The sequence below is a fragment of the Rattus norvegicus genome, chromosome 12 (genome assembly GCF_036323735.1).
Source record: "Rattus norvegicus strain BN/NHsdMcwi chromosome 12, GRCr8, whole genome shotgun sequence".
Classification (NCBI taxonomy): Eukaryota; Metazoa; Chordata; class Mammalia; order Rodentia; family Muridae; genus Rattus; species Rattus norvegicus.
Window position 1 is genome coordinate 38,444,329 of NC_086030.1, and position 26,820 is coordinate 38,471,148.

Sequence of the window (26,820 nt, forward strand, 5' to 3'; positions counted from 1 at the left end):
TGGATTTTGTTTTTGAGACAGAGTCTTACTACGTAGCCTAGGCTAGCTCAGGCCATGCCTTAGCCTCCCAGGAGCCCAGGGTCTCGGCATGCCAGCCAAGTGTTCTGTCACTGAGCTACTGCAGTTTAAGTGAGTCGTTGTAAAGTTCATATGTACTCATCGGGACTCGGAGAGCACTGTGCCAGGTTTGATGCGAGGCATAGTTCTTAGGAGCCAGATCCTTTCGGCTGACACTCTGAGCTTAGGTGAAGCTTGGGACACAGAAATGCTGGTGTTAGGTACATGCTCACATTCTGTTCCCACTGAAGCAGTCCCTGCTCCTGGTAGAATGGGAGTAGTGCTGGATCTCAGGCAGGGAGAGTTTGCATAGTAGAATGGACCCCTGGGGTCAGGCCCCAGCACAGCACAGAGCAGGTGAGGTGGCACACCTCTAACCCTGCCTTGGGAGGATAAGTTCTAGGTCATCCTCAGCTACATGGTGAGCAAGAGTCTGGCCTGGGGCACTCAAAATCTAACTTCAAAACAGCAGCAGCACACTGTGGTGTGAAATGAAAAATTAACATAAAATAAAAGCTCCTAACTAAAATCCAACAGAGCTGCGGAGTGACTCACAGGTGAAGGCACTTGTTGCCAAGCCTGAAGACCTGAGGCCATTCCCCAGGACCTACCCAGTAGGAGAGCCGATTCCCTCAGGCAATGTGGATGTAATTGAAAAACAAGTTAAAATAAAAGCCAAGGGCCGGGGATATAATTTAGTGCACAGGCTTAGCATTCAATGAATAGTTTATTCAGCACAAAAATCTATCAATCAGAACAATAAAACGAAAACAACTGCAGCCAACCTCAGCCAACCTCAGCTACTTGGGAGGCTGCAGCAGAATTCCTATCGACTGGAATTGAAACCAGTTTGGTTAACATATTCGCACCCTAAATCGAACAAACTCACTAAATATAAATACTTAATTTCATAGTGGTTATACCACTTTTTTACAGATACATCTCAAGAATGTTATCTTCCTACGTAAGAACAGACTTATAGCCTTTCTTATTAAGTCCTACCTGAAAATTCAGAGAAACTGAAAAATCTGGATTGAGATTGCTAACTCCTTCCACAACTGTGAGATTCGCTATTTCTAAAAACATCGAATTATGTGCTACCTGCTGTGTTCAGCTGAGAAAAGCACATCACCTACACAGCACCTATACATCACCCAAACATCACCTACACGGCACCTATACATACCCACATGGCACCTATACATCACCCATACATCACCCACACAGCACCTATATATCACCTACATGCACCTATACATCACCTAAATATCACCTACACAGCACCTATACATCACCTATATAGCACCTATACATCACCCAAACATCACCTACATAGCACCGATACATCATGTATATATCACCTACACAGCACCTATTAATGTGCTACCGGGACTAAAACGTTAAAAAAATCATCAGTAGTTAAGTTAACATGTAGGGGTGGTAGATAAGATAAAGGATGAATTTGTAGAGAACTTTATGCTGTATTCTCAAAATATTTCCCCTAGTTAACTACAAAAGAACTGTATATATTAGAAAAAGGGACAACTTAGCCAAGATGTGTATCTAAATTAATATAATCTGAAAAGATAGGAGAATTGACTCTACAGAGTTGTCTCTTGACCTCTGTACACACACACACACACACACACACACACACACACACATGGCCCAAGTAAATTAATACCAGTTATAAAGGCCAAACAGATATCTTATTCTTCCAAATCTCGGTGAGTGCAAGGCCAGCCTGGTCTAGAGTGAGTTCTAGGACAGCCAACCATACACAGAGAAACCCTTTCCAAACAAACAAACAAAACAAGCCCGTTGTACGGGCTATAGATTGGAGCACTGTACAACATTTAATTCTCTAATGTTTGTACTTTTAAGACAGGGTCTTTAGTAGGTAGACAAGGCTGGCCTTAAACTTGCAATGACCTAGGGCTGGAGAGATGGCTCAGCGGTTACGAGCACTGACTGCTCTTCCAGAGGTCCTGAGTTCAAATCCCAGCAACCACATGGTGGCTCACAACCATCTGTAATGGGGTCTGATGCCCTCTTCTGGTGTGTCTGAAGACAGCTACAGTGTACTCATAAATAAGATAAATAAATCTTAAAAGAACAAGCCAAACTTGCAATGATCTTCCCGCCTCTACCTCACAATTGTTGAGATTTTTCTGATTTTTAAAATTAAAATGGTAGCAGTTAAACAAATTCCCACTCTTAGGAAATATGTACTTAAATGTTAATGGGTCAAGAATATGGCATCTGGGGTTGGTGATTTAGCTCAGTCGGTAGAGCGCTTGCCTAGCACGCGCAAGGCCCTGGGTTTGGTCCCCAGCTCCGAAAAAAAAAAAAAGAAAAAAAAAAAAAGAAAAAAAAAAAAAAGAATATGGCATGTGTAATGTATTCTCCAATGGAGGGAAATGAGTAGAAAGTTAGAGATGAAGTAAATATGGAGAGATATTATTAAAAACTAACGAGTCTGGGTAAAAGGTGTACAGGAATTCTGCACTATTCTTAAACTTTACTGTCTCGTTTTAAATGATCTCAAAACAAAAAGGTAATCACATAAATCCACGTAAAAAGTCTTCTTTTATGAGGATGTGACTGAGGTCAGGGGCTGAAGGGTAGAACAGCTACAGAGTAACAGAGAGGAGACAAACTGCCTCATTAAAAGTCACAGGCAACGGGGTGATCTTAGAGTCTGAGTCAGGTGTGGCGGTGCAGGCCCATGATGTCAGCACGCAACAGGACGAGGTACCAGAATAACTGTGCAAGGGCAGGCTGAGGGACACCGAGAGATGCTGTCCCGGAGGGAGGGAGGGAGGGAGGGAGAGAGGGAGGGAGGGAGGAAGGGAGGGAGGGAGGGAGGGAGGAGGGAGGGAGGGAGGAAGGGAGAGAGGGAGGAGGAAGGGAGAGAGGGAGGAGGAAGGGAGAGAGGGAGGGAGGGAGGGAGGGAGGTCTGTGCCCCTTTTTGAAGGTTGTATGGTGTAGAACACAGACTCAGCCCCTATCTAAACACAAACCTGAGCTGTGAGCACACACTCACTCACTCACTCGCTCACTCATTCACTCACTCACTCACTCACTCACTCACTTGCTCGCTCACCCACTCACGCACTCACTCACTCGCTCGCTCACTCGCTCACCTTTGCAGGGATGTATCGTGCACTCACTCACTCACCTCACCGGGCGCCGTTGAGGGACACAACCATTTCTCCAACAGCATGTCCCATATTTTTTCCAAGTTAATCTCATTGACTTCGGCTATCTCTTTAGCTGCTGCGTGAATATCTAAGATAAAGAAGACACAGTGATACGAAAGTGGAACTCAAGCTTTTGGCTGAAGGCAACTGGGAATCAAGACAGCAACTTTGCTGAACCAAAAACTGCCGTCTCCTCCTCACCGGGATAATCTTTGCCAGATGTGGTACAAAGTCTTTCGCTTATGCTGGGATGCTCATAGAGGCTCACGATGAGGTGCGCTGGCTTCCCTACCACTCTTAAATATTCCTGATCATTCAGCTTGTGGGCTATGAGCACGGCCTCCGTTCCCGAGAGCCGAAACTGGAGGTACAGCTTCTTCTGCAAGGCCTTGACCTTTTCGCATGTCTCGTCCTTTAAAAGCGTTCGAAACAGAAAGGAAGACGATTGTAAGATTCTCCAGGGAGACAGACTCCACCTTTAGCGACCACAGGCCCTCCCTGATTTATTTACACCTTTAAACACCCATCACATGCAGCAGTGGGCTCTCTTCTCCTTTCTGGGTGCTGGGCTGAGGGCGATCACAGTTTCAGTGAAGCAGGACGGGGCACCTCAGGTCAGGCTCACCTGAGGTGGGATGTTTTGTAGCCATCTCTCAGCTAAATACAGGCAGAATTTCAAACTAGTCATCTTGAAGGGGCCTGAAAGGACAAAAGTTCGTGAGGAGATATGAATCCTCTGAGACAATACACGTTACCAAAGCAGCAAGAACTTTAAAACTATAAGACACTCAGTAGAAATAAAAGTTAAGGTCAATGGGACAGAAGGATACAACGTGAAATTTTAAGGCCGCAGAGATCCTTCCTCAGCTTCCAGTCCAGACTAGATTCTTATCTCTGGGTATATGGGGACAGAGCATAACACCATCCATATTGCCCTTTTAGGTATCTTTTCAATGAGTTACGGGTGGGCCTGAGCAACCTTGTTGCTCCCAGGGTAAGCTTGGGCAGCTCCTGACAAGCTCTTCAAACCCTGACTTAGACTGGTAGCTCCTGGCTGGCACCTAGCAGATGGGCACTGGAAGTGAAAACCAGCACACAGGGCACAACAGTGGCCTAGCAAGTACAAGACCCTGGAGAGATCCCAAGATTGATCTGCAAAAAGGGGATAAAACCCACACCAAAGCTATCTGCGAGTACCCCACATCCCGAGAGAGAGAAGTCTGCCCACCTTCTGGGATCTCCTGGGTGAGACTGATGGCAATGGCGACGGCCCACTCGGGGTTGACGATGGACAGGAGGTATGACTCCAGGGTCTGCACGAGCTTATCCACTTCCTTGCTCATCACGGAGGACCTGGCTTGTGCTGACTTCAGGAGCTTTGGCTTCAGGTTTTTTTCAAAAACGTGTTTGGCGGTAGACACATAGAGAGTATCTAGGGAGAACTTCCGAAAAGAGGAGAGAGACGTGAGGCAGGAAGTGTCGTAAGACCCCACCCAGGCGGAGGCCCGCTGGAGACAGAGCCCTCTCGGGATGCTTCACCCGTTACCTTCATTAGCTTAGAGATTAAGAGCAGGGTTGGAAGTGACTCTTCGCTGAGCTCCGAGGCTGGAAGGGGAAGGACACGGTGAGTGAGAAAAAAAAATTAGCTGGCCACCTAGTAAAATTCATAAGTTAATGAACATACAGAGAATTTTCCAGAAGTTCTGTGCTGTGCCAAATAATATTAGGTGAAAGGGCAGTCTAGTCTGGGCGGCTGGTGGCAGCGTTATCAAGTGCTCCAGCATGTACTGGTACTCGAGGTCCACTGGTGGGGACATTCTTCTGTATGACTTCAAGTGTCTCAGAAGATTCAGAGCCTGCGTGGAAATGAGCAAGAGACCTGTAAGGGCCACTGTGTCTGTAACATCGGTGCCGTGCATTTCCCATTCCTCACGGTCTTTGCCAGGGTCAGTGACACTTGCCACCAGGCCTGGTGCCAACCTGAGTTCAATCACAGGGAACCACATGGTGGATGGAGAAAATTAATCCTGGCCTCCACGTGTTCGTGGTGGCATGTGTGTGTGCCTGAACACACACACACACACACACACACACACACACACACCACACACACACACACACACACACACACACACACACACATACACACACAGTCAAAACAAAGTCCACGTCTAGCTTTCCTTGTATTGCCGTCTCCTAAAGCACAACACACGAACACTGGACACATCACATCAGGAGAAATCAAGGGCACCGTCTCATTCATAGGACAGGACTTGGGCAGTTCCACACAAATTCTTCAGACAGTTTAGGACAGAACTCAAAACCACTTAAATCAGAAAAATTCCATTGTTAATTATTCATCTTAGTCTGAGTTGGGATTTTACCATTTCTCAGACTGACCCTAAAATCCTCTACTGCACAATAGACAGAAAGCGGCCAGCCAGGTGTGGGAGCAAATGCTGTGGTCCCAGTACTGGGAAGGTAGAAAGGGAAGATCAAGAAGTTAAGGTTGGAGGGGTTGGGGATTTAGCTCAGTGGTTAGAGCGCTTGCCTAGGAAGCGCAAGGCCCTGGGTTCGGTCCCCAGCTCCGGAAAAAAATAAATAAATAAATAAATAAATAAATAATAAAAAAATAAAATAAGCAAAACAAAACAAAAAACAGCAAAACAAAATTTAAAAAAAAAAAAAAAAAAAAAAAGAAGTTAAGGTTGGGGCTGGAGAGATGGCTCAGCGGTTAAGAGCACTGACTGCTCTTCCAGAGGTCCTGAGTTCAATTCCCAGCAACCACATGGTGGCTCACAACCATCTGTAATGAGATCCGATGCCCTCTTCTGATGTGTCTGAAGACAGCTACAGTGTACTCATACACATAAAATAAAGAATAAATTCTTAAAAGAAGAAGAAGGTCTTGGCTACACAATGAGTGTGAAAATAGACAGGGCTGAATAAGATTCTGTCTCCAAAAAGCAAAGCCTGTGACCTTTAACCCCGGCACTCGAGGCAGGCGGGTCTCTGAGTTTGAGGCCAGCCTGGTCTACAGAGTGAGTTGGAGGACAGCCAGAGCTACACAAAGAAACCCCATCCCAAAAAAGAAAATAACAATAATGAAGACAGGAAGAAAGAGTGATGGCTCAGCAGGTAAAGGTGCTTGCTGTCCAACTCTGACAGTCTGGGTTTAACTCTCAACCCAGGTAAAGGTGGAAGGAAAGAGGTGACTCCACAAAGTGTCTTTAACTTCCACATGGTGTGCTATGTACTTGTACATCCAGCTCCCCCCAGCCCCACCGTGGGATGATGTCACAGGGGAGGCAGGTAACAAGATAGAAGGAGGCCTGTCATTGGATGAGAAGGAAGAGGAGACTGGAACGGAAAGGAGGAAGAGACAGGAGGGAGAGGGAGAGAAGCCGTGGCAGGACAATGTGGCAGGTGACATTAAGAGTCCATGCTGTCTGTACCTTTACAGGTTGTTACGAATGTTCTTAAGGGATGGATGTGTATTGGGCTTTGTATGTTTAGGTGGGCAATTATATCTTATCAATTGGGCCAAAGGTCACTGTGTTGTGTGTTCTTTCACGTGTAGATTTAAGTGTAATGGAGTGTGGAGCAGCTGGTCTGGGCCACCACGGAGTTGGGATGTGTGTTTCTGGCATGGAAACCTGCCTTGGGAACTAGGTAGACAGAGAGATTGCTGCCGGCTCAGAGAGAGGCCTTCAGCAGTGTGATATGGGATGGAGCAGAGCGGGTGAGGGGCTTTGCTGACTGAGAATTGATATCCAGCAGGTATCTTGGGGCACTGAGGTGCCGGACCTAGTGAGGATAAAAGACAACACCCCCCCCCACACTTACACAAATTTAATAAGTTTTTAAAAAATGAAAAAAAATAAAAAATCATTAAATAAATAAAAATGATAAATAAATTAAAGAAAACTAGGGGTGTATATGAGGGATGAGTTGGGAAGGAGTAAGGGGGTGAGTATGATGAAAATACATTGTATTCATGTATGAGATTCTTAATGAATCAAAATATTAACATGTTGCCGGGCATGGTAGTGCACGCCTTTAATCCCAGCACTTGGGAGGCAGAGGCAGGTGGATCTCTGTGAGTTTAAGGGCAGCCTGGTCTACATAGTGAGTTCGAGGCTGGCTAGGAATTCTTCAGAATCTGAAGGGAGGTCAAAGAACAACCCAGAAAGAACATGCATAATATTGTTAATCCTATAATAATTATGACAAACATTATAAATTGTAATATATCATCAAAAACGAGCCAAGGCGGAGAGATGAGTTTTCGACCTTTCGCATCCTTCCATACCTGGTTAATGTTCACTGTGGTTATCTTTTCGTTAGCTTGCTCTATAACTTTCAGGACAACTTCAATCATTTCATAATCATATGGGTCCAGCTGCAGAAAAAGCAGAAGTGGGTTAAGACACTAGAAGGCGCCGCCATGCTCGCAGACGCTTCCTCTGGCAATGCTCGCTGGTTCACAGAGCAAGCCTAGGCTCAGCAGAGCTGCCCTCTGCCAGGCTAAGCAGCCGCATCTTGAAATGCACCGTGAAGAGCTGTGCACCGCGATCCTTGAAGACAGATGTCTCTCTGGTGCTAATTACACAGAAAGGAGAAACAGATGGTCAACGTTCCCGTTTTTCAAGAGTTTGAAATTGAAATTCCACTTGTTCTACTTATGAAGGAAATCAAAATAGGAAAATTACCTCAGAAATACATGAACTACAACTTGGCCCTTCATGCCCGAGGCTCTTGGGGGACCCTGTTTTAGCTTTATTATCCTCCTAAAACAAGACTTAACTGGATGGTGTCTGTATAGACTTACAAAAAGAGAAGACGCGTTCTCTCTGCATCTTGTTTCTGCCTACGCACCATTACTTTCTATTTTTTTTAAATGCCAACTAAAAGCACATAATTATCAATGTAGGAAGACAGTCCATCATTCCAAGGAAATTAAGCAAGCCTATAATTTCTGGCTGACTTACAGGCAAAATATAAAACTAAAATTTGCCTTGACAGTCTGATGATAACCTTACTTCTGCTATCTACCTCCCAATCCCCGAATCAAACTATCTATTAACTTAAAAATACCAATTTGGGGCTTGAGAGATGGCTCAGCGGTTAAGAGCACTAACTGCTCTTCCAGAGGTCCTGAGTTCAAATTCTAGCAACCACATGGTGGCTCACAACCATCTGTAATGGGATCCGATGCTCTCTTCTGGTGTGTCTGAAGATAGCTACAGTGTACTCAAATGAATAAAAATAAATAAATAAATCTTTAAAAAAAATACCAATTCGTAAAAAATTTCATTCACACACACACACACACACACACACACACACACACACGGTGGCTTAAACATCTCTTCATGAAAGTCTGGTTAGATGCAGTGTTTGCCTCCAGGAGCAGGGTACTAAATAGGACAGGAACTGGGCCAAGTACTGACTGTGGATTGGCGGTTCACTATGTGTCTGAGTTAGGCCTTCCATTGCTGTGAAGAGACAGCATCACCAAGGCAACTCATAAAAAAGAGCATTTGATTGGGGCTACCTTGTAGGTGTAGAGGTTCAGTCCGTTCAAGACAAGAATCGTGGCAGCATTCAGGAAGGCATGGTGCTAGAGAAGGAGCTGAGAGTTCTGTATCTTGTTCCGAAGGGAATCAGAAGACTGGCTAGGAGGGTCTCAGAGCCCATGCCCACAGTGACACACTTCCTCCAACAAGGCCACACCTAATAGTGCCACTTTCCCTGGCCAGGCATATTCAAACCACCACAACGTGCTACTAACATTTATCCCACTCCAAAGAGTAAGACCCACAGGTAAGTTTCTCTTTGGGATTCATACTTTCTTTCTCATTCGTTTCTTTGACGGAGAATGTTTGCTATTTAAAAACTCTGAGGGCTGCAGATGCTCTCTGGTGGGAGAGCCTCTTGTGCGCACTGTAAAGACTGTCTTTGTATTATCAAATACTGATTTCTGTAGCAGCAGGATTCTGAGTACTGTCTGAACTTTGGTATTTTTATTTCTATGAAGTGTTACCGTCTTATTCTTCTCCATCACCCTCTGATTGGTTTAATAAAGAGCCCAGCAGCCTAGAGCAGAGCAGGAGAGGAAAGGGGGACGCAGGAGTGAGTGAGAGGTGAGCTCTGGGAAAGAGTCAGAGGTGAGAGATTCCCTAGCCAGACAAGCCGGAAGGAGCAGGTGTAGGGACTGCAGAAGAGGTGACTAAAGAGCCATGCGGTGGTACAGAGCTAGACGATCAGGCCTACTTAGAGGAGCTGGTGGAGAGTCTGCAGAGCTCTCATGATTATTAACGTCTCATTATTTGGATGCTGGAGGACTTGAGACAATTCAGCGTTAGCACTTGCTGCCAAGTCCGACAACCTGAATTTGCTCCCTCAACCCACATGGTAGGATGGAGCCCTGGGTAACTTGTCCTCCTCAAGCACACAGCAGTGAGCAGGCCCCACTGATAGAATGTAAAGTGAAAACCAAACCATACCTGAGAAGCCAAGCACAGCGGCACACACCTCAAATCCCAGCACTTGCAGAGAGGCATTCAGGGGTACCCTTGGCTACACAAGTTCCAGGATAGCCTGGACTACGTGAGACCATTCTCAAAAAGTCATATATTGAGGGAAAGCAAAACCACTCTGGTGGAAAATGCTGCTTTATTTTGAGGGGAGAATAAAAGGTAAGACAAGAGGAAAGAGCTAACTTAAAGGTCGATTGCTGTGTCAAAATAAAGGACTTAAGGCTGGAGCGACTGCTCAGTGGTTAGTGCTGTTACAAAGGATCCAAGGTTTCCCAGTAACCATACCAAGCAGCTTGAACCAGTTACTGGTCATACACACACACACACACACACACACACAGGATTTAGCGGTATGGTGGCACGCACCCATAATCCGAGCACTTGAGAGGTAGAACCAGAGGGTTCAGGGGTTTATGACCATCCTTAACTACAACTGAGCTTGAGTCTAGCCTGGGCTATGTGGGACCCTATCTTAAAATAAAGCTGAAGCAGCCAGGCATCTGCAGTTTCTTAGAATACGTGTCCAGTCAATTAAGGACGAGGAGAGTGGGGGCCGCAGGGAGGTAGCCACGTTTTCACTCGCCTACCTTATAAAGGATTTCGGTAAGACTGATCACCAGGTCCTTTGTGCTCTTCAGCAAGGGGACCATCTCTGTGGCTTTCTGCAGGAGTTTGGAATGCTGATGCTGTGTGGGCTCCGGGGCATCCCCTCCCTGGCTCTGGCTGGTAGTGTTACGGAGCAGGGTCTCAATGAACAGCCGAAGGGCGGCGTCCGAGTCCAGCTGAAAAGTGCTGAGAGGAGCGGTCAGTCAGTCACGGGCTGGTCTCAAATGCGTGCATGTCCCGACAAGGTTCTGACACACGGGTGCATGCGTCTGTCACTCAACTCTATTAACCTTGCTATTGTCCAGCCTCGCAATCAGAAAAAGCAGCAGCATCAAAGCTAATAATGCCTTAGTAAGGGGGAGGGAGGTCTTGATAGGAGCTGGCGTTAGAATCAAGCTTGGGGTAATCCTCAGGCCTCAGACAATAGTGGGGCTGTGGAGTGTCCAGTTAAATTACTGTCTTTTCAAATCTGGTATCATAGCCTTTGGGAGTTACAAGGATCGAGAGTTCAAGGGTTATCCTCAGTCACATAGGAGTTCATGGCTAATTTGACCCACGTGAGACTCTATTTCATGTAAAAGTAACTAATAAGTTACATAATTAAAGGGAAAAAGGACTCTGGTTGGTATAGACCAAGTGACAACTGAAACACTCCTCAGGCCCTCTGACTGAGAGAGAGCAATCCTTTAGTTTGTCACTCATGGTCATTGAGATCAAGCATCGCTTTTGGTACCGCCACAGTCAAGTCCTCTGACATTCTAGAAGCCGCCTAGCTGAGCATGATGCCGGGCGGCTCACACCCGTAATCCCCTCACTTAGGAGGCTACACAAGGAAGATCACAGGTTCCGAGCCAGCCCGGACCACGAGAAGAGCCAACTGAAAACCTGTTCACACAGACTGCCTCAGGCGAAGCATCTCTACGGATACAACGATGCAGGCCTCCGCTCAACGACTGAAACAAACTCCTGGAGCTGCAGGAAAGGGAGCAGTGATGTGAAGCAACACGCAGACATCCGCTCAGAGTACAACTTCATAAAGACTGGCAGAGCTGCCCTTCCATGTTCGGCTGGGTCAACGCCACTCAGCACCCTAGGCAGCTTAGAGTCCTTGACTGCAGTGGCCTCCGGGTGGCAAGAGGTGGGGTCATTACGCTCAGCCCCAAAGGGAGGAGGAGCTGACTAGAAGCTCAGCCGAGAGAACACTCTAAGCAGCTCTCATCAGTGACTTAGGCCCTGGGGTCGGGGTGTAGTGCAGCCACTCAGCTTGAGGACATGGATTAAATCCCCAGCACCAATGCAAAAGCAAAACGACTCAGATCTGAACCCAGCACCTGGAGGTGAGGGCAAGATGATCAAAAGTTCAAGACCAGCCTCAGTTCATAGCAAATTTGAAGTTACTGTGGGATACATGAGATCCTATCTCAAAACAAAAACGAAAACCTAACAACAATAAAGACTCCAGAATCCACACATCCATTACAACTCAGGAGGGAGAGTGCCTTTAATCCCTTAGAAGTGGTCACTTAAGTATCTGACACTGACTGCGATCATATCACACAACCCCCACATGCCCATCTTCCCCCCCTTGTCTCCTCCCTTTGTCTAGCGTATCCATGCTGTCTATGTGGCTTGCCTGTTGGTTACTTAGCAATGGTTCCCACAGGTAAGAGGGAATACCCCCCCACCACACACTTTTCTGATCATAGGACTCATCCACATAGAGCCCAAGATACTCAAGATTTCAGAGCCTCTCGGTCCAGACCTGCGGAGTCAAGAATGCCAGGGAGAAAGAGCCTAGAAACCTGTATTTTTAATTTTTGATACAATATTGCACGATGTGACTCAGGCTGGTCTTGAACTTGTGATTCTCCTGCTTGAGTCCTGGGAATATAGGTGTGCGATACAACATGAGAGCTCAGATCAGAGTATCTGTTCTGATTTTTGTTCCAGAGCTTGGATACTTGACAGGGTATAAGTAAACAAAAATCTCTCTCCAGAGAATCTAACATGGTTTTGTCTACTCAGGCTGACCACAGAAAGAGAAAACAGGCCTCTGGGCAGCATGACAACCACCTTGACTATGGTCTTCTCAAATCAAAGGCTATGAGCTAGCTAAACCAACAGCAGAGACGCCATTAAAGATTACCTGCAATACTCCAGAATGAGGCTTGTGTCCATATCTATGTTATTCACGAGAGCTTTAATAAGGTCTTTCTTGCTGAGGAAATTTTGTCTGAAAGCCGGCTGAAAGGAAATCTAGAAAGAAAGAACGCAAATGGAAAAAAAGAAAGAAAAAAAAAAGAAAAACAACTTCTGAACCAAAAAATGTTACAAAAAGAACATGTCTCTTTACCTATTATTTTTATAAAGAAACATTTTTTACAGCTCCTCCAAATTTACATTTTTTACATTTAGATTTATTTACCTATTGTGCATACGTGTATAGCTGTACACCCGTGAGAGAGCTAAGCAGGTAAAGGTATCGGGCTCCTTCTAACATCATGGAAAAGGAAGTAACACAAAAGACTCATTTCTTATACACCCCGAAGGAGGACAAGGTCTTTGTCTTCTCACTGCAGACTAGATAATCCTCAAGACAGTGTAAATATCAAAGCATTATGAATACTCACACCAAGTTTACCAAGGCGAATTCCCCACTTGGCATCGATACTGAGTTCATGGAACCGAAGTCCTGTTTCAACATCCTGGTAGAGATTTGCCAGCCGAGAGCCTACCAGAGATAATGCCTGAAAAATTTGAACAGATCAAATTGCATTGTAAATAGTATTTTTAGTACGGTTTAGATGAAACCCAGAAAGGGAGAAGAAAAAAAAATCGAAGTCAGGGCAGTCAGAGCTATGCACAAGACCACTTCGGGCCAGAAAATTCATAACCGTGGGTTGAGAACACGGTAAAGTACGTGTGGCACGTTGCAGCCTGAGGTCAGTCCCGAGCTCCCACACTCCCTTAGCCCTATAAACCTTTCTGTGAGAGTAGACTCTTACACGTGTTTGTGTGGTCACTGCTTCTTTACATTTGCTTTATGTATTTTAAACTGTGTCTGTGTGTACGTGCACCCATGTGCAGGTGTCCCAGGATGCCACAGGCTTCAGTCTCCCCTGCTGCAGGGGATACAGGGCGTTGCTCAGCGTGGGTGCCGGGAACCAAACTCCAGTCCTCTGCCCGAGCAGTATATGCTCTTAACCACCGAACCTCTTCAGTGTCTGCTTTAATTTATGTCTGTGTGAGTGTATGCCACATGTGTGCAGGTGCCTGTACAGCCTACAAGATGGTGTCAGATCTTCTGGAGCTAGAGATAAGGTAGCCATGAGCTGCCTGGTATGGGTGCTAGGAACTGAACTTCAGTCCTCAGGTAAAGCAGCGGTGGCTTTGAACTGCTGAGTCATCTTTCCAATATGACTCCCTTCCCCCCAACACACACACACACACACACACACACACACACACACACACACGCACGCACACACACACGCACACGCACACACACACCACAGACTTCTTTTGAGATAGGGTCTCAGGTAGCCCAGGCTAGCCTCAACTTTACTATGTAGCTGAGGATGACCTTGAACTCCTGATCCTCTGATCTCTGCCTCCCAGGCGCTGGGATTATAGGCACTCACTCATACTTTGTTATGCAATGCCAGGGGTTCAAAACCAAGTCTTCCACATGCTAGGCCAGCACTCTACCAGCTGAGCTACATGCCTCGTGCCCAGTCCTTACTCTACTCATCTGTGTAATTCAGCTTCTTGTACGATACTGTTAAATTTAGGTACTTTTGTCTTTCGAGCCAGGATTTCTCTGTATAGTCCTGGCTGTCCTGGAACTCGCTCTGTAGACCAGGCTGGCCTCTAACTTAGGCTGTGCCTCCTGGGTGCTGGAATTATAAAAGCATATGCTACCACACCTGAATATAGTTCTGTCTAGTTCTTTTAAGAAATAAGAGCTATCGTAATTCTTTAAGCAATGCTCATCACCAGTCAAGCACAAGTAGGTAGAGATCATATGACACCATTTCTGCCAGACAGGTGAGACCTGCTAACAAAGTCCTTCACTTTGTCCCTCAAACCTTAACCTGGCAACAGGAACAGGTTTCCAGGCTCAGGGCATACCAGGATTTTGTCGTAATTCTGCCACGCTTTATCTATGAACTTCCAGAGGTTTTCAAACACATCCTTTTGCGGTAAGAGAGTGCAGTAAGCCAAGGCGAGGTCCAGATCCACCAGACGACAGTTAAACACCTACAGGAAGAAAGCATCAGAAACAAAGCCTCTGTGAGCAATCAGAAGAAGATGGGCCCTAGGCTCACTTCAAGACCCCGGGCAGGATGAGCTCTTAGGAGGTTATGCAGAGAAAGCGCTCTGAGGAATTTGCTTAGGGAACCTTTAACCAGGAACCTTTAATCAGCAAGCCCTGTGGGGCCCAGAGCTCTTCCTTCTCCCTACAGTTTAGCTCAATCTGAAGCTCCCATGAGCCCTGCTCTGGCTCCTTGGTCACTGACCCCACATTTTACCAAGCCGAGAAATCAGAAGGAGCCCGGAAGATCTACCAGCAAAGCCATCAGAACCCAAATACAGCTGTGAGTTTGCACTGAAGCCGCAGTCCCAAAAGACTGCATGGTAACCGGGGTCCCATAGAGCGCTGCTGCAGCCATCTCAGTTCATGTAGGAAAGCTCAGTGAGCTCTGCATGGCTCCAGTTCCACTCACCAGTCACCTACCACCTAAGTGGGTGTTCCTCCCTTCTACACAACCCTGGATCCCAGCTCCAGCTTCCTCGTCTGCCTAAGGCCTTACTCTTTCTCTTGGTGACTCGACAGTCTCTCCTATCTAAAATCAAAACCAAACGAACGGCAGGCTCTGCAGAACTCTAGAGAGAGAGAATGCAGTGCTATGGTTGCACACCGTTCTGCACCTTAAAGTGGAGACTCACAGATTTAAGCCGGATACACGACGATTACTAAAGCAACACCAGGACTCAGCCCGTAAAAATCTTATATTGTTTTATGTGTTGGATGTTTTGCCTGCACGAATGCTTGTGCACCGTATGTGTGCAGCCCTTGCAGCAGCCAGAAGAGGGTGTTGAGTCCCTGGGACTGGAGTTACAGAGCTGTGTGAGCTACCATGTAGGTGCTGGGAATCAAACCCAGGTCCTCTAGAAGGGCAGCCGGTGCTCTTAACCACTGGGCTATCTCTCCAGCTCCAAGACTTTTAAAAAATGTCCGAGGAGTAAATACATACTTCGCCCTTGCAGGCGCATGTCTGCAGCTTGCCCTTGCAGGCGCACCTCTGCAGCAAGAGCTCACTGCTTGTCTAGAGACAGAAAAGCAGCCCCAGCAGCCAGAGACGGCACACGAGTCTGTAAGGGGCATGGCCAACCGCTAGAAAAGTATAAGAGCGAAAAGCTGGTCCCGCAGGCTGTAGTTTGCTGGCTCATTAAGTATAAAAATTAGTCTAGATCTTGTACCAAAAGTACATGATTGATGAAAGAGACAAAATTAAACTAGGATGTGGGCATTAACACAAGTGTTTATAACACTGTTAAATTTAGCAATGAGGGGGGTTGGGGATTAGCTCAATGGTAGAGCGTTTGCCTAGCAAGTGCAAGGCCCTGGGTTCGGTCCCCAGCTCCAAAAATTAAAAAAAGAAAAGAGAAGAAAAAAAAAATGTAGCAACGAGGAAAGCTTCATGGACATTAGACCAGAGAACTTTTACACAAAGGAGACAAACACTGGATATTCAAGGATAAAGAGCCGTATGTGCTAGGCAGAGTGGTGCCCGCCTTTAATCCCAGGACTTGGGAGGCAGAGGCAGGTCTCTGTGAGTTCAAGACCAGCCTGGTCTGCCTAGTGAAGCTCCAGGACAGTCAACACTGTGGAGAGAAATTCTACCTTTAAAAATAAAAAGCCTTATGTATGATCAGGAAAAAAAATTCTAATATAGATAATAGGGGGAAAAAAAAGAATAAAGCTTGATATTAAGTAATGTGCCAATGAAGGGTATACTGCAGTTTGTATTATCAAAATTTTTCTAAAACTCTGAAAGTGTCACCAAATTTGGAGTGTGTGCTCATGTACGTGTGTGAAATCACCTTTATCTACCATGCCTCCTGCCATCCCTAAGTCTCCTTCTCATGTAGTGGCTCCCAATGCTGCAGCCCTGGAATACAGTTCCTCCATAAAATTACTTTATTGCTATTTCATAGCTCTCTGATACACAACCCCCCACCACCACTACCAAAGGGGGTCGAGACCCACAGGCTGAGAACCACTGCAAAGCACTCAGTCTGCGGGGTGGAGTGTGTGGCCAGGGATACCGAGGATTTTATCATCTGTAAAGCAAGGCGGAGTTTTGGCAGTTCGAGTACAGCTTGGGCTAGGCTGACTTTCAACCCTGCCTAGGGGGATTTTACTACTTAATCGGACCAATAAATAGAAACCTAGTGCCCAACACAAGAAATCACAATTGTTCCCCTTTAAAGGTCTCTTAGAAGTTATTAAAAATTAAAGGCTTACCTATGCCTAGGATGCCAGCTCTTAGAGGCAGGAGAATCAGGAGTTTCAAGGTCATTTTTGTCTATACACTAAATTCAAATTTGAGACCAGCTTGTACTACACAGGACCCTGTTTCAAAGGGTTTTTTTTTTTTTTTTTGGTTCTTTTTTTCGGAGCTGGGGACCAAACCCAGGGCCTTGCGCTTCCTAGGCAAGCGCTCTGCCACTGAGCCAAATCCCCAACCCCGATTTTTTTTTTTTAAACAACAACTAATAGCTTAGGATTCCTGTAAAGAAATCCTGGAATAGAAATGTAAACTGTAGGCATGTATCATTAATAACAGAATCAAGCGGAAGAAATGAAGATTATTACAGTTTCCTCCATGTTCACTAGAACAGCACTTACATACACTAGGAACCAATGCAGAAGCAGCAATGGTGGTCGCCCTGGCTCTCGAAGCTTCTCAGTGGTAGAACACTGACCAGCACTGCCTGACTGGCTGGACACGACCAGCCAGGCTTTACTTACTTTATGCAGGAGTGTCGTGGCGCTTCCTCTGATGAATGCGATGGACTTCTCTTTCAGTTCCATAATGATCTGCCTTGAGCTCGCCAGTGTGCTCTTGCCAAGTAGCTTTCAGAAAAGAACAGAAAACTCTTTAGGTCTCCTTTGATGTGCCATCTCGGGAGACAGAGGCAGGTGGATCTCTGGAAGTTCAAGGCAAGCCAGGGGCTGCAAGATCCTCTGTCAAAAAGATCTCAAAACAAACAAACAAACAAACAAACAAACAAACAAAAAACAGCAACAGTAAAAGCCTTACAACAACCCCGACCAAACAAAACACAAAAATACTGTGCTGTGATTAAAGAATTACCGACCGAACCTAAAACCGGGTAACTAACTTCTGCACGCCCCATTCTGACTGTCTACTATTTACAGAGCGGAGATTCTTGGGACGTTAACAGTCACGTGTGCAGGGGTCCTGGGATCCTATAGTTGCCCGACAAAGGAACCTGGCACTTGACAACTACTTGCTGACGCCTTTGTCAGCAGGAGATGGACTTGGCAGTCACCCGAGAGTTGAATAATGTATTGTAACAGTCGTACCTTCTCACTTAAACTCATGCTCATGACGTTAGACACAGAGTGCTGCAGGCAGGTACCAAAGGAGGCCACCACGAACCTGAGCGCCAGTTCCCACTGACTGGATTCCTGAAGGTTCCGGAGCAGAGCAGAGATGGAACTGACAAGGGGGAGAATAAGGTTTTCTCCTGAAACGGAAGATGGTTTTCAGTAATTAATCATTTTACCAGTAAAAGTTTTCTCTATGTGCATGTACGCGTGCCTGAGTGTGTGCGGACGATAGTGTGTAGAGGCCTTTGCAGGTCAGAAGAGGATGTCAGAGGGAACTGAAGGTACAGGAGTTGTAAGTGTTGGTGTGGGTACTGGAAACTGAACCTGGTCCTCTGAAGGGGCAGCCATGCTGTTAACCACTGAGCCATCACCCTGGGGGTTTTTGTTTGGTTGGTTTTGGGCTTTTTTTTATTGTTGTTCTTGTTTTTAAAAAAGTGAAAATTGCTTTCAGAAATGGCCTATTTCCTCAAAAGAGGTAGCAGTTATGAAATTGATTCCCAAAGTCAGTCAATGAAGAGTTAACATGAGGCCAAAGGCCACAAGATAATGAGACAGGTTAGCTATATATCTGTATGTTTGTTCTTAAAATTTAGATGCGTAAGTTATTTGGCAGTTGAAGACAATATATATATTTTTACCTGAAATTTATGAATTAAAGTTAATACAACTAGACAAACCAAATAGTTGACTTCTGAAAATATAACAATTAAATTATGAAACAATTACATCAAGGATGTTATGAAAAATTCACATTCAAATTTCAATATGCGAGAATTCATGCTTTGAGTTATCCTGGCATTGTGCATTTGTAAAATTATAATATAATACTATACATTTCTAATTGTAAATACCTTCACTGGTGGAACAGTATGGCAAGCTTATAGAATCCAAAGGGCGTCTTTTGCCTTCTACAAAAGAGAAAAACAAATTAACGAGGACTGAGCAAGGTAATTCCAACAAAGCCCAAGCTCAGATGCCATCAAAACTGCTGTTATCAATGTTCCAAGGCTACCACTGCTCTGAGCAAAATGAGTAACAAACGGCGAATCCCAGAATGGTGACATGTGCCTGACAGCCCAGCACTTTGGTGGCAGATTGCAAGTCCAAGGCAAGTCCTATCTCAAAACAAACCCCTCAAACAAATCCAGCCAACCAAACTAACAGAACGCCTTCAACTACACATGCAAACGCCCAGATGAACGGACAGTCTGTAAGCAGACAAACTGAATACGGCAGCAGCAAGACCAAGAACTTTACAGGTAGGCACAGCCCCCCACGCCTTCTACACTCGTGACCCAGGTATGGTGCTTTGAATAAGCAATGTCCCCACAGGCTTGGGTATGTGAATACTTAGTCCTCAGTTGATGGCACTGTTTGGGGAGTGTCAGCGGGTACAGCCTTGCTAGAGTTAGAGCTAGAGCTGTGGGGGCAGGCCTTGGATGGTAAAGCCTCGCACCATTCCTAGTTTGCTCTCTGTGCTTCACTGATGGAAGTGAGCTCTTAGCTTCCTTTTCATGGTAGACTCTGGAACTGTAAGCCACAGTAAACTCCTCTTTCTGTAAGTTGTTTTCGGTCATGATATCTTATTACAGAAACAGAAAAGTGACTTCTCCACCATCCTAAGGGCAACCTCTACCCTGACACCAAATACCATGACTTATTTTTTTTTTCTTTTCTTTTTTTTTTTTCGGAGCTGGGGACCGAACCCAGGGCCTTGCACTTGCTAGGCAAATGCTCTACCACTGAGCTAAATCCCCAACCCAATACCATGACTTATTAAGAGCTCATTTTTCTCGAGGTTGGGGATTTAGCTCAGTGGTAGAGCGCTTGCCTAGGAAGCGCAAGGCCCTGGGTTCGGTCCCCAGCTCCGGAAAAAAAAAAAAAAAAAGAACCCCCCCCCCAAAAAAAAAGAGCTCATTTTTCTCTTGCATACATGAAATATTATGCAGCATGCATTCCTTTGCGCTTGGGTCCTTAAGGCTCTAAATTGACCTTATGGGATGTAGTTCTGGTTCTAAGCTTCTAGAGCTCCAGTGTGCACAAAGCAAAACCATGTAAATAATGATACAAGTGTCATTTACCTGCCAGGGGCACCACTGATGAGATCAGTTCATAGATGACAGGCAGCACCACCTGTGACTCAAGAACAATTCCGTCTTCACTGAAGAAGTCACTGTAGGACCACTCTTCATAGGGATCCTTGTGTGTCCCGACGGCAGCCTAAACAGCAAAGGCACAGAAAAGACAGCGCTGGGCTCACTGTAACACACACCACCTCACCAAGCTGAATAAGGGCTCAGGCTGAGAGCCCAACAGCTTGCAGAAGCAAAGAAAGTTTTTATTAATTTTAATTATGTGTGGGTCTGAATGCGTACATGTGAGAGAGGTACTGTATCCCCTGGTGCTGGCGTTTTAGACCACTGGAGAGCTGCCTGATGTGTGTGCCTGGGACTGAATTCGGATTCTCTGGGAAAAGTGTCAAATGCTCTTAACCCTGAGCAAACACAAGAGCCCAACATCTTTGATGTTCAGATACAACTCTGGAATCAGGGTTCGTTCCCTGAATACACAGATTCTGCAGCTACAGACCTGATCGATTTTGGATCAAACTTACTCAGTAAAAGCTGGAGATGTTGAAAGTGTGAGATATGTGTGTGGGTTATACGTAAATGTTATCGTTTTGGATAAGGGGTTTTAGCACGCAGAGATCCTGGTATGTCTGAGGGAAGGGGCAGTCTGGAACCAGTTCTTCTGAGCATACCATGGGAAAACTGTATTCTAACGTTCTTCTCTGCGTGGCGACTTGTGAAAATATTACTTTGATTAAACTCTTAACAGAAAGTCAATATCCCAAGAGGCCTTGGTTAAGGCCCTATGCTTCAAAAACACCTCAAATCAAAATGAAAACGTTTGCCTGGAAATAGAATTGGCTTCACAGCTTCTTAAAGGATAATTTTACAGAGGAGAACAAGAACAGGTAGGTATGTAGTGACAATTTTGGAACTTTGGTTTCTTTATAAAAAAAAAAAAAAAACTACAGAACTATTATAAGAAAGGTTTAGTGTTAAGCCCAGGTGTGGTATATGGGGCTGATTCAGACTGTCGACAGCAGCTGTCTGTGATCTGCCTCACGCTCTAGGAGGGGTGTGGTTTTGCCAATGGCAGAGACTTTCGATTGTACGGCATTTGGAATTCCGGTAACTTCCCAGAGGTCATAATGAATGCTAGGCCCTGAGAAACAGGGCCAGTTGTTGGTTAGCTGCTGTTGGTCTCAGTTTGTCAGGTATTCGTGTGCAGAGAAGAAACAACAAACAAATTAGATATCCTGTCAGAGCTCAGTGCTCCTAACCAGCAGGAAGTCGTCTAATGATAATGTCACCCCTTTCCCCCCTCCATCCTTTTTTCTCTCCTAGGGCGTTGAAAGGATGGGAAAACAGTGCTACCCACAAAGCAGCAAATGGCGGCTACCAGGTAAGCAGTGAATCCTGTGAACTGCGAGTGATGCGAAGGGCCGCACCTGGGCCAGCAGCGTTGTGTAAGGAAATGAAGCGGAGACACCTTACCTTCATCAGAATCCCACAGTCATCCATCTGGCACTGTCTGCAAAGCTCCACAGCGGTCAAAGTGTATTTACTCAGTTCTAGAACATCCAGCAGGAAATCTGAGAGCGGAAAGAACCATCAAACTCCTATAAGGACCACTTAAGTTCACCACATAGCTGACCACTTAAACACAGTTCATGTCTGTGTGTAAGCAGGCCTCGAAAAAGATCCACGTGGGAAGGCCAGGGACACCGCGATCACACAAAAGCAAATGACATTGATTTAAGAAATGACAGTGTTAATGGATTTATTGACCGACCGGGTGACTGACAAGGTCTAGCTAAGCAGTCCAGGCTAGCCTTGGACTGGTGATTCTCCTGGATCTCAGCCACCGAACCGCAAGCCTTTGAGGGGGCAACCACACTTGGTTGTTGTTTTAAAACCAGAGTGCCCTAGTGTAAGAAGCTGTCTCTTGTGTGGTTTTCGGAACGCAGTCACAGAGATAGCATGTGGAAACATCGATACAATGGACCCGAGAACATGAAAGGTTGATATATCTTGTCACCTGGACTGCAGATGGTGACAGCGTGGCATGTGAGATCATGGATCTCAGAAGGAAGGTTGAGTCCTACTGGGGCTACCATTGGGACGTCGTCAGCCAGCATGTGACAGAGCTTCTGACACACCACGAACAGCAATCGCCCTGTGTCGGCATTGCAGTAATGCTTAAGTAAATCCCTGTAGAGGAAGAAGTGTGGGAGTCAGGAGTCATGCCAAAAGCACACGTGTTTGTCTTTCTTATGTTCATATCTAACGCTAACAGCAACATATGAAAAGTCTTCAGACTATTTTCATGGTACGAAGTGTAATCCATGTTTGAAGTATGCCCTTAAGGATGAACGTGAACAGGAGCTGAAACTCAGTCATGCCATCCACTGAGTGGGTCTATTTTCCTTCCATGCCCCTATTTTTGGACAGAGGCCACAAAATAGGCTCTTAAGAAACCAACCAATAATCACTGTCATAGAAACGCAAAGAAATGAACAGAGCAAAAGTCACTTTCACACAAGCTGAGCAAGGTAGGGAATCCATGTGTCACCTGCATTTGCTCAGGGCTACTGCCACCTTTCCGTCCTTTAGGGCTCTCAGAGCCATCTCTGCCTCCAGTTCCTGTGTAGACACCTGCAGGACCAGGGCCTGTCTGTGCAGCTTTGACTTGACGCTCGCGTTTGTCCCCATGGCCGGGGTGGGCCCTGGGGGTCCCCTGAATTTGTGCTCAGCCTGTGCATTCTCCTGTGCCTTAATGTACTGTTCTCGAAGGCCAGCTACCAAGCCAGTGTCGCTGTAATCCTCAAATGGAAGGAAGACCTCGAAGTTCTCCTGCAGCGAAGCAAGACAAGGCCATGTTTACTCAGTGTTAAAACTCTGAAATTAGGGGGCTGGGGATTTAGCTCAGTGGTAGAGCGCTTGCCTAGGAAGCGCAAGGCCCTGGGTTCGGTCCCCAGCTCAGAAAAAAAGAACCAAAAAAAAAAAAAAAACTCTGAAATTAGGATTTCAACACTTTCATGGCTCAAAAGTTATAAGTTACCAACATTTAAAGTTAGGAAAATAAGAAAGCGTCCTTATGAAAAAGGTCTTCTCAATTTTAACACTCTTGACATTTGGGTCCAGAAAATTCTGTGTGGTGTGGACCTCGCAGGAGAGGGAGGCTCACTCCTGGAGGGAGTTCTGCTGCCTCGTGAGTGAACACAGAGGTCTGGATCTGGGTAAAAATAGCAGAGGAGACGGCTCCATGGCATTGCGAATGTAACTGTTATCACTGCAATGTGGGCAGAGAGCCGGCTAGAACGAATCATTTTGTTACGTGTATTTCACTCTAATGTTAAGAAACTGGAAATCCGGGGGCTGGAGAGATGGCTCAGTGGTTAAGAGCATTGACTGCTCTTCCAGAGGTCATGAGTTCAATTCCCAGCAACCACATGGTGGCTCACAACCATCTGTAATGGGATCTGATGCCCTCTTCTGGTGTGTCTGAAGACAGCTACAGTGTACTTACATATAATAAATGAATAAATCTTTAAAAAAAAAAAGAAAGAAACTGGAAATGCAATCTACCAAAAATTATCAATACTGTATGTGATCCATGAATTACACCGGAATAAAGTTGCTGAGAAAAAAGAACCTGTGTGCCACCATCTCTGAAGGCTGAAACCATTAAGGTCAGGAGCACTGAGATGAGCGCAACATCTTTACCTGTAAACTAGCAACCATTTTAAATCGCTTCAGGAATTCTTCAGCGTCATCCTTCTTCTGCAGATTGTCTGTAATCACAATTTAAAAAGTTACAGCAGATGTATATGGCCTAACTTGAATTTCCCCCCGACTGTCACAGTAACAGGAAGAAGAGCTCTGGAAGGTGACTTGAGAACTCATCGTGAGCTGGTTGATTCAGTGAGGGGTCACTAGGCTGTTTCAAGAGTGCTTGGTGGCTCTAGCTTAGTACTTCTAAATGCATGGTGCCCTCTGTCACATCATGATGCAGCAAGGCCCCTGGCAGACCCTGAGTAAATGCTGCCACCATGTCTTGGACTTCTCAGTCTCTAGGACTATGACCTCGACAAACCAGTACTCTTATAGATTACTCAGTTAACTTTGGTTTTCTTGTAAGTCTTCTGGGGTGATTTTCAGTTGCTGCCCTAACAGTTTCACTGCCCCTGATATAACATAATTGAAGTGCAAAGAAAGATAAAATTTGAAAAACAAACAAACAAACAAACAAAAAACCTTCTTCCTGGAGGTAGAAAAGGGAAGGTTAAGGCTTATAATAAAATAGCAGGGGATGGAAAGATGAATGTATAGTTAAGAGCATGCCCTGCTCTTCTACAGGATCAGAGTTCAATTCCCAGCACACACATCAGGCATCTCTCAGCCACCTGTAACACCAGCTCGGGGTCTCCAACCTCTCTGGCCTGTGCAGACACGTGCATATACCCAAAGAACAGACACGCATACACATAACTAAAGGTAATAAAATATAAAAGAATGGCAGTCCTTCTGAATTGTAATCTCACCCCCAAGAAAATGATTTTCCTAACTGTTTTAAGTTCAAGTTTACATGGGCTTTCTCCCATCATCATAGACGACAGCTACATCAAGTATCTAGTCCAACCATGACCAGCTTAATAAAACATGTAAACAGAAAGTAACTCGGCTTACATGTTCTGGTCTAAGATGACTACCTTAAAAAAAGATCAGATGTTTCTCACGGAACCTTCGTGAATTTTGAGAGGAAAACCAAGTTGAGAAACAGAAACTAGGAAAACTACCTTTCTGAATATCACACAGGATTTTGAGAATATCCATCGATGTCTTCGCCACAGATATTCTCCAGGCCTTGTCCTAAAATACGCACAGTGAAATCTACGTAAGTGATCACCTCAGCTGGACACACGCAAAAACACACATAAGAACCACAGACACAGGCTGGGGAATAGAGGACGAGCATTTGCCTAGCATGTCTTAGGCACGAGTTCCGTCCTCAGTACCAACCGAAAACCCAAACAAAAGATAAAGGAAGCAAACAAAGAAAAAAACAACCAAAGAATCAGAAAAATAATGTATCGAGTGGTTGAGGCTTATGTGAGGCTGCAGTCCGGCAGCTGTGAGGCTGTAAGAGCGTCACAACGGGCAGGTATGGAGAACCACCAACACCAACACCAACACCAACACCAACACCAACACCAACGGTGGAGCTGCTGTGAGAGACGCTAACCTACAGCCTTTCAACTACACTGGGGTCCACAGACCTTTCCTTTTCTTGTGGGGTCACAGTAACCAATGCAGACCTCCTCAGGTAAAAAGCTTAGAGAACAGAGTGGAAGGCTCATAAACGGCTTAGATACGCTAGTGAAGTACCTAATTATGCTTTCGGCAATTATCTTAAAATATTTAACAAAAGACAAAAGAAAAAATGAAAGAGAAGCATGAATTAAAGGACGTGATGTGGGGTGGGGTGTGATTCACCAGAGACCACACGAGACACTTTATTCAGTCAGCAGTTAAACGTGCACACAGCAGCAGTGGCAACAGCCAGCAGCAGAGGCAACAGCTATGGCGTCTGAGTGGAGGCTCTGCTACTTTCTAACAAACCAAAATGTCACTTAAGAGCTCGTGTTCTGCAGTCATTCTACGATGGGGCTACTTCCCAACTTGATGTCAAAATGAAATAGATTATTTAAAGCTGGGAGGCATTTCTTCAGGTTTAAAAAAATCTAAGTATTCTGCTAAATTAGATACTTGGTTTATTTTTTGTTTCTTCTTTTTAAGTGTGTGTACGCACGCACATGAGTGCGTGGGTTTGAGAGAGAGACAGACAGACAGACAGAGACAGACAGGAGACAGGGTCTTACTATGTAGCCCTGGCTGGTTTAGAATTCATTAAATAGACCGGTAGTCTGGCTGCTTCTGCCTGGTATTAAAGTCGATGCCACCACACCCTGTGACACTAGGTTTCTTATGCTGGAGGAAAGAACTGACTCCACTGAGGGCATCTTTAAACTCCGATGTTTTGTTTTGTTTTTTGTTTTTCCTGATTTATAAGGGAGCCAGGCTGGCTGGAATGCAAGGTCCCTCCTCCCAACCCCGACCCTGCGCCTCACCTCTTCAGAACCGTCAGGCTCTTCTTGCAGTGCCAGTCGAGCCCAGATGATGACTCTTTCTGCGGTTTTCTCAGCTTCACTGGGAGGCAGAGACCTCAGGAGCAGGAGACAATCTTCCCCCTGTGACCAGTGTTGGAAAGAAAGAAAGGAACAAAACAGCTGGTCCTTACAAGGAGTAGTTTGAAAATAGCTCTTTCTTTTCTATTTGAAAGTAAGAAGAAAAAAAACCCACAGTCTCTGACCTATGCTACCTCGTGTGAAGACCATTGGATCAATTAACAGAATGGGGAAAAAAAAAGATTACAGCTTAGTGTCTTTAAAAATCTGAGGGCTAGAGAGATAGCTCAGCGGCTAAGAGCACTGGATGAGAATTCTTCCAGGGGTTCTGAATTCACTTTCTGGCACCCACGTGGTAGCTTACCATCTCCTATAACTCCCATGGAATCTGATATCCCCTTCTTGTGTGCACATGTGTAGGCAGACAAAAATGCCCATATACACAAATAAAGAAACGTCTAAAAATAAAATATAAATATAAATCTGATCACTTGAAGATTAGGTCTGGTG

At 45.4% G+C, this 26,820-nt stretch overlaps 1 protein-coding gene across 4 annotated transcripts in view; it reads right to left on the reverse strand.

Moving 5' to 3' along the window:
• Kntc1 (kinetochore associated 1) overlaps window positions 1-26,820 on the reverse strand; it is a 70,640-nt gene that overhangs the window by 14,404 nt on the left and 29,416 nt on the right. For 3 of the 4 annotated variants that reach the window (XM_008769228.4, XM_063271315.1, XM_039089456.2), the window contains 21 exons: window positions 26,254-26,373; window positions 24,922-24,994; window positions 23,849-23,916; window positions 22,695-22,975; window positions 22,161-22,333; window positions 21,617-21,714; window positions 20,135-20,273; window positions 18,905-18,961; window positions 18,027-18,190; window positions 17,448-17,552; window positions 14,540-14,668; window positions 13,039-13,155; window positions 12,555-12,664; window positions 10,390-10,594; window positions 7,573-7,662; window positions 4,945-5,116; window positions 4,807-4,865; window positions 4,489-4,702; window positions 3,886-3,959; window positions 3,462-3,672; window positions 3,239-3,348 (listed from right to left, as the gene is read on the reverse strand). In XM_008769228.4, coding sequence (XP_008767450.1) covers window positions 3,239-3,348; window positions 3,462-3,672; window positions 3,886-3,959; window positions 4,489-4,702; window positions 4,807-4,865; window positions 4,945-5,116; window positions 7,573-7,662; window positions 10,390-10,594; window positions 12,555-12,664; window positions 13,039-13,155; window positions 14,540-14,668; window positions 17,448-17,552; window positions 18,027-18,190; window positions 18,905-18,961; window positions 20,135-20,273; window positions 21,617-21,714; window positions 22,161-22,333; window positions 22,695-22,975; window positions 23,849-23,916; window positions 24,922-24,994; window positions 26,254-26,373 — 2,769 coding nt within the window. 4 annotated transcript variants of the gene reach the window in all.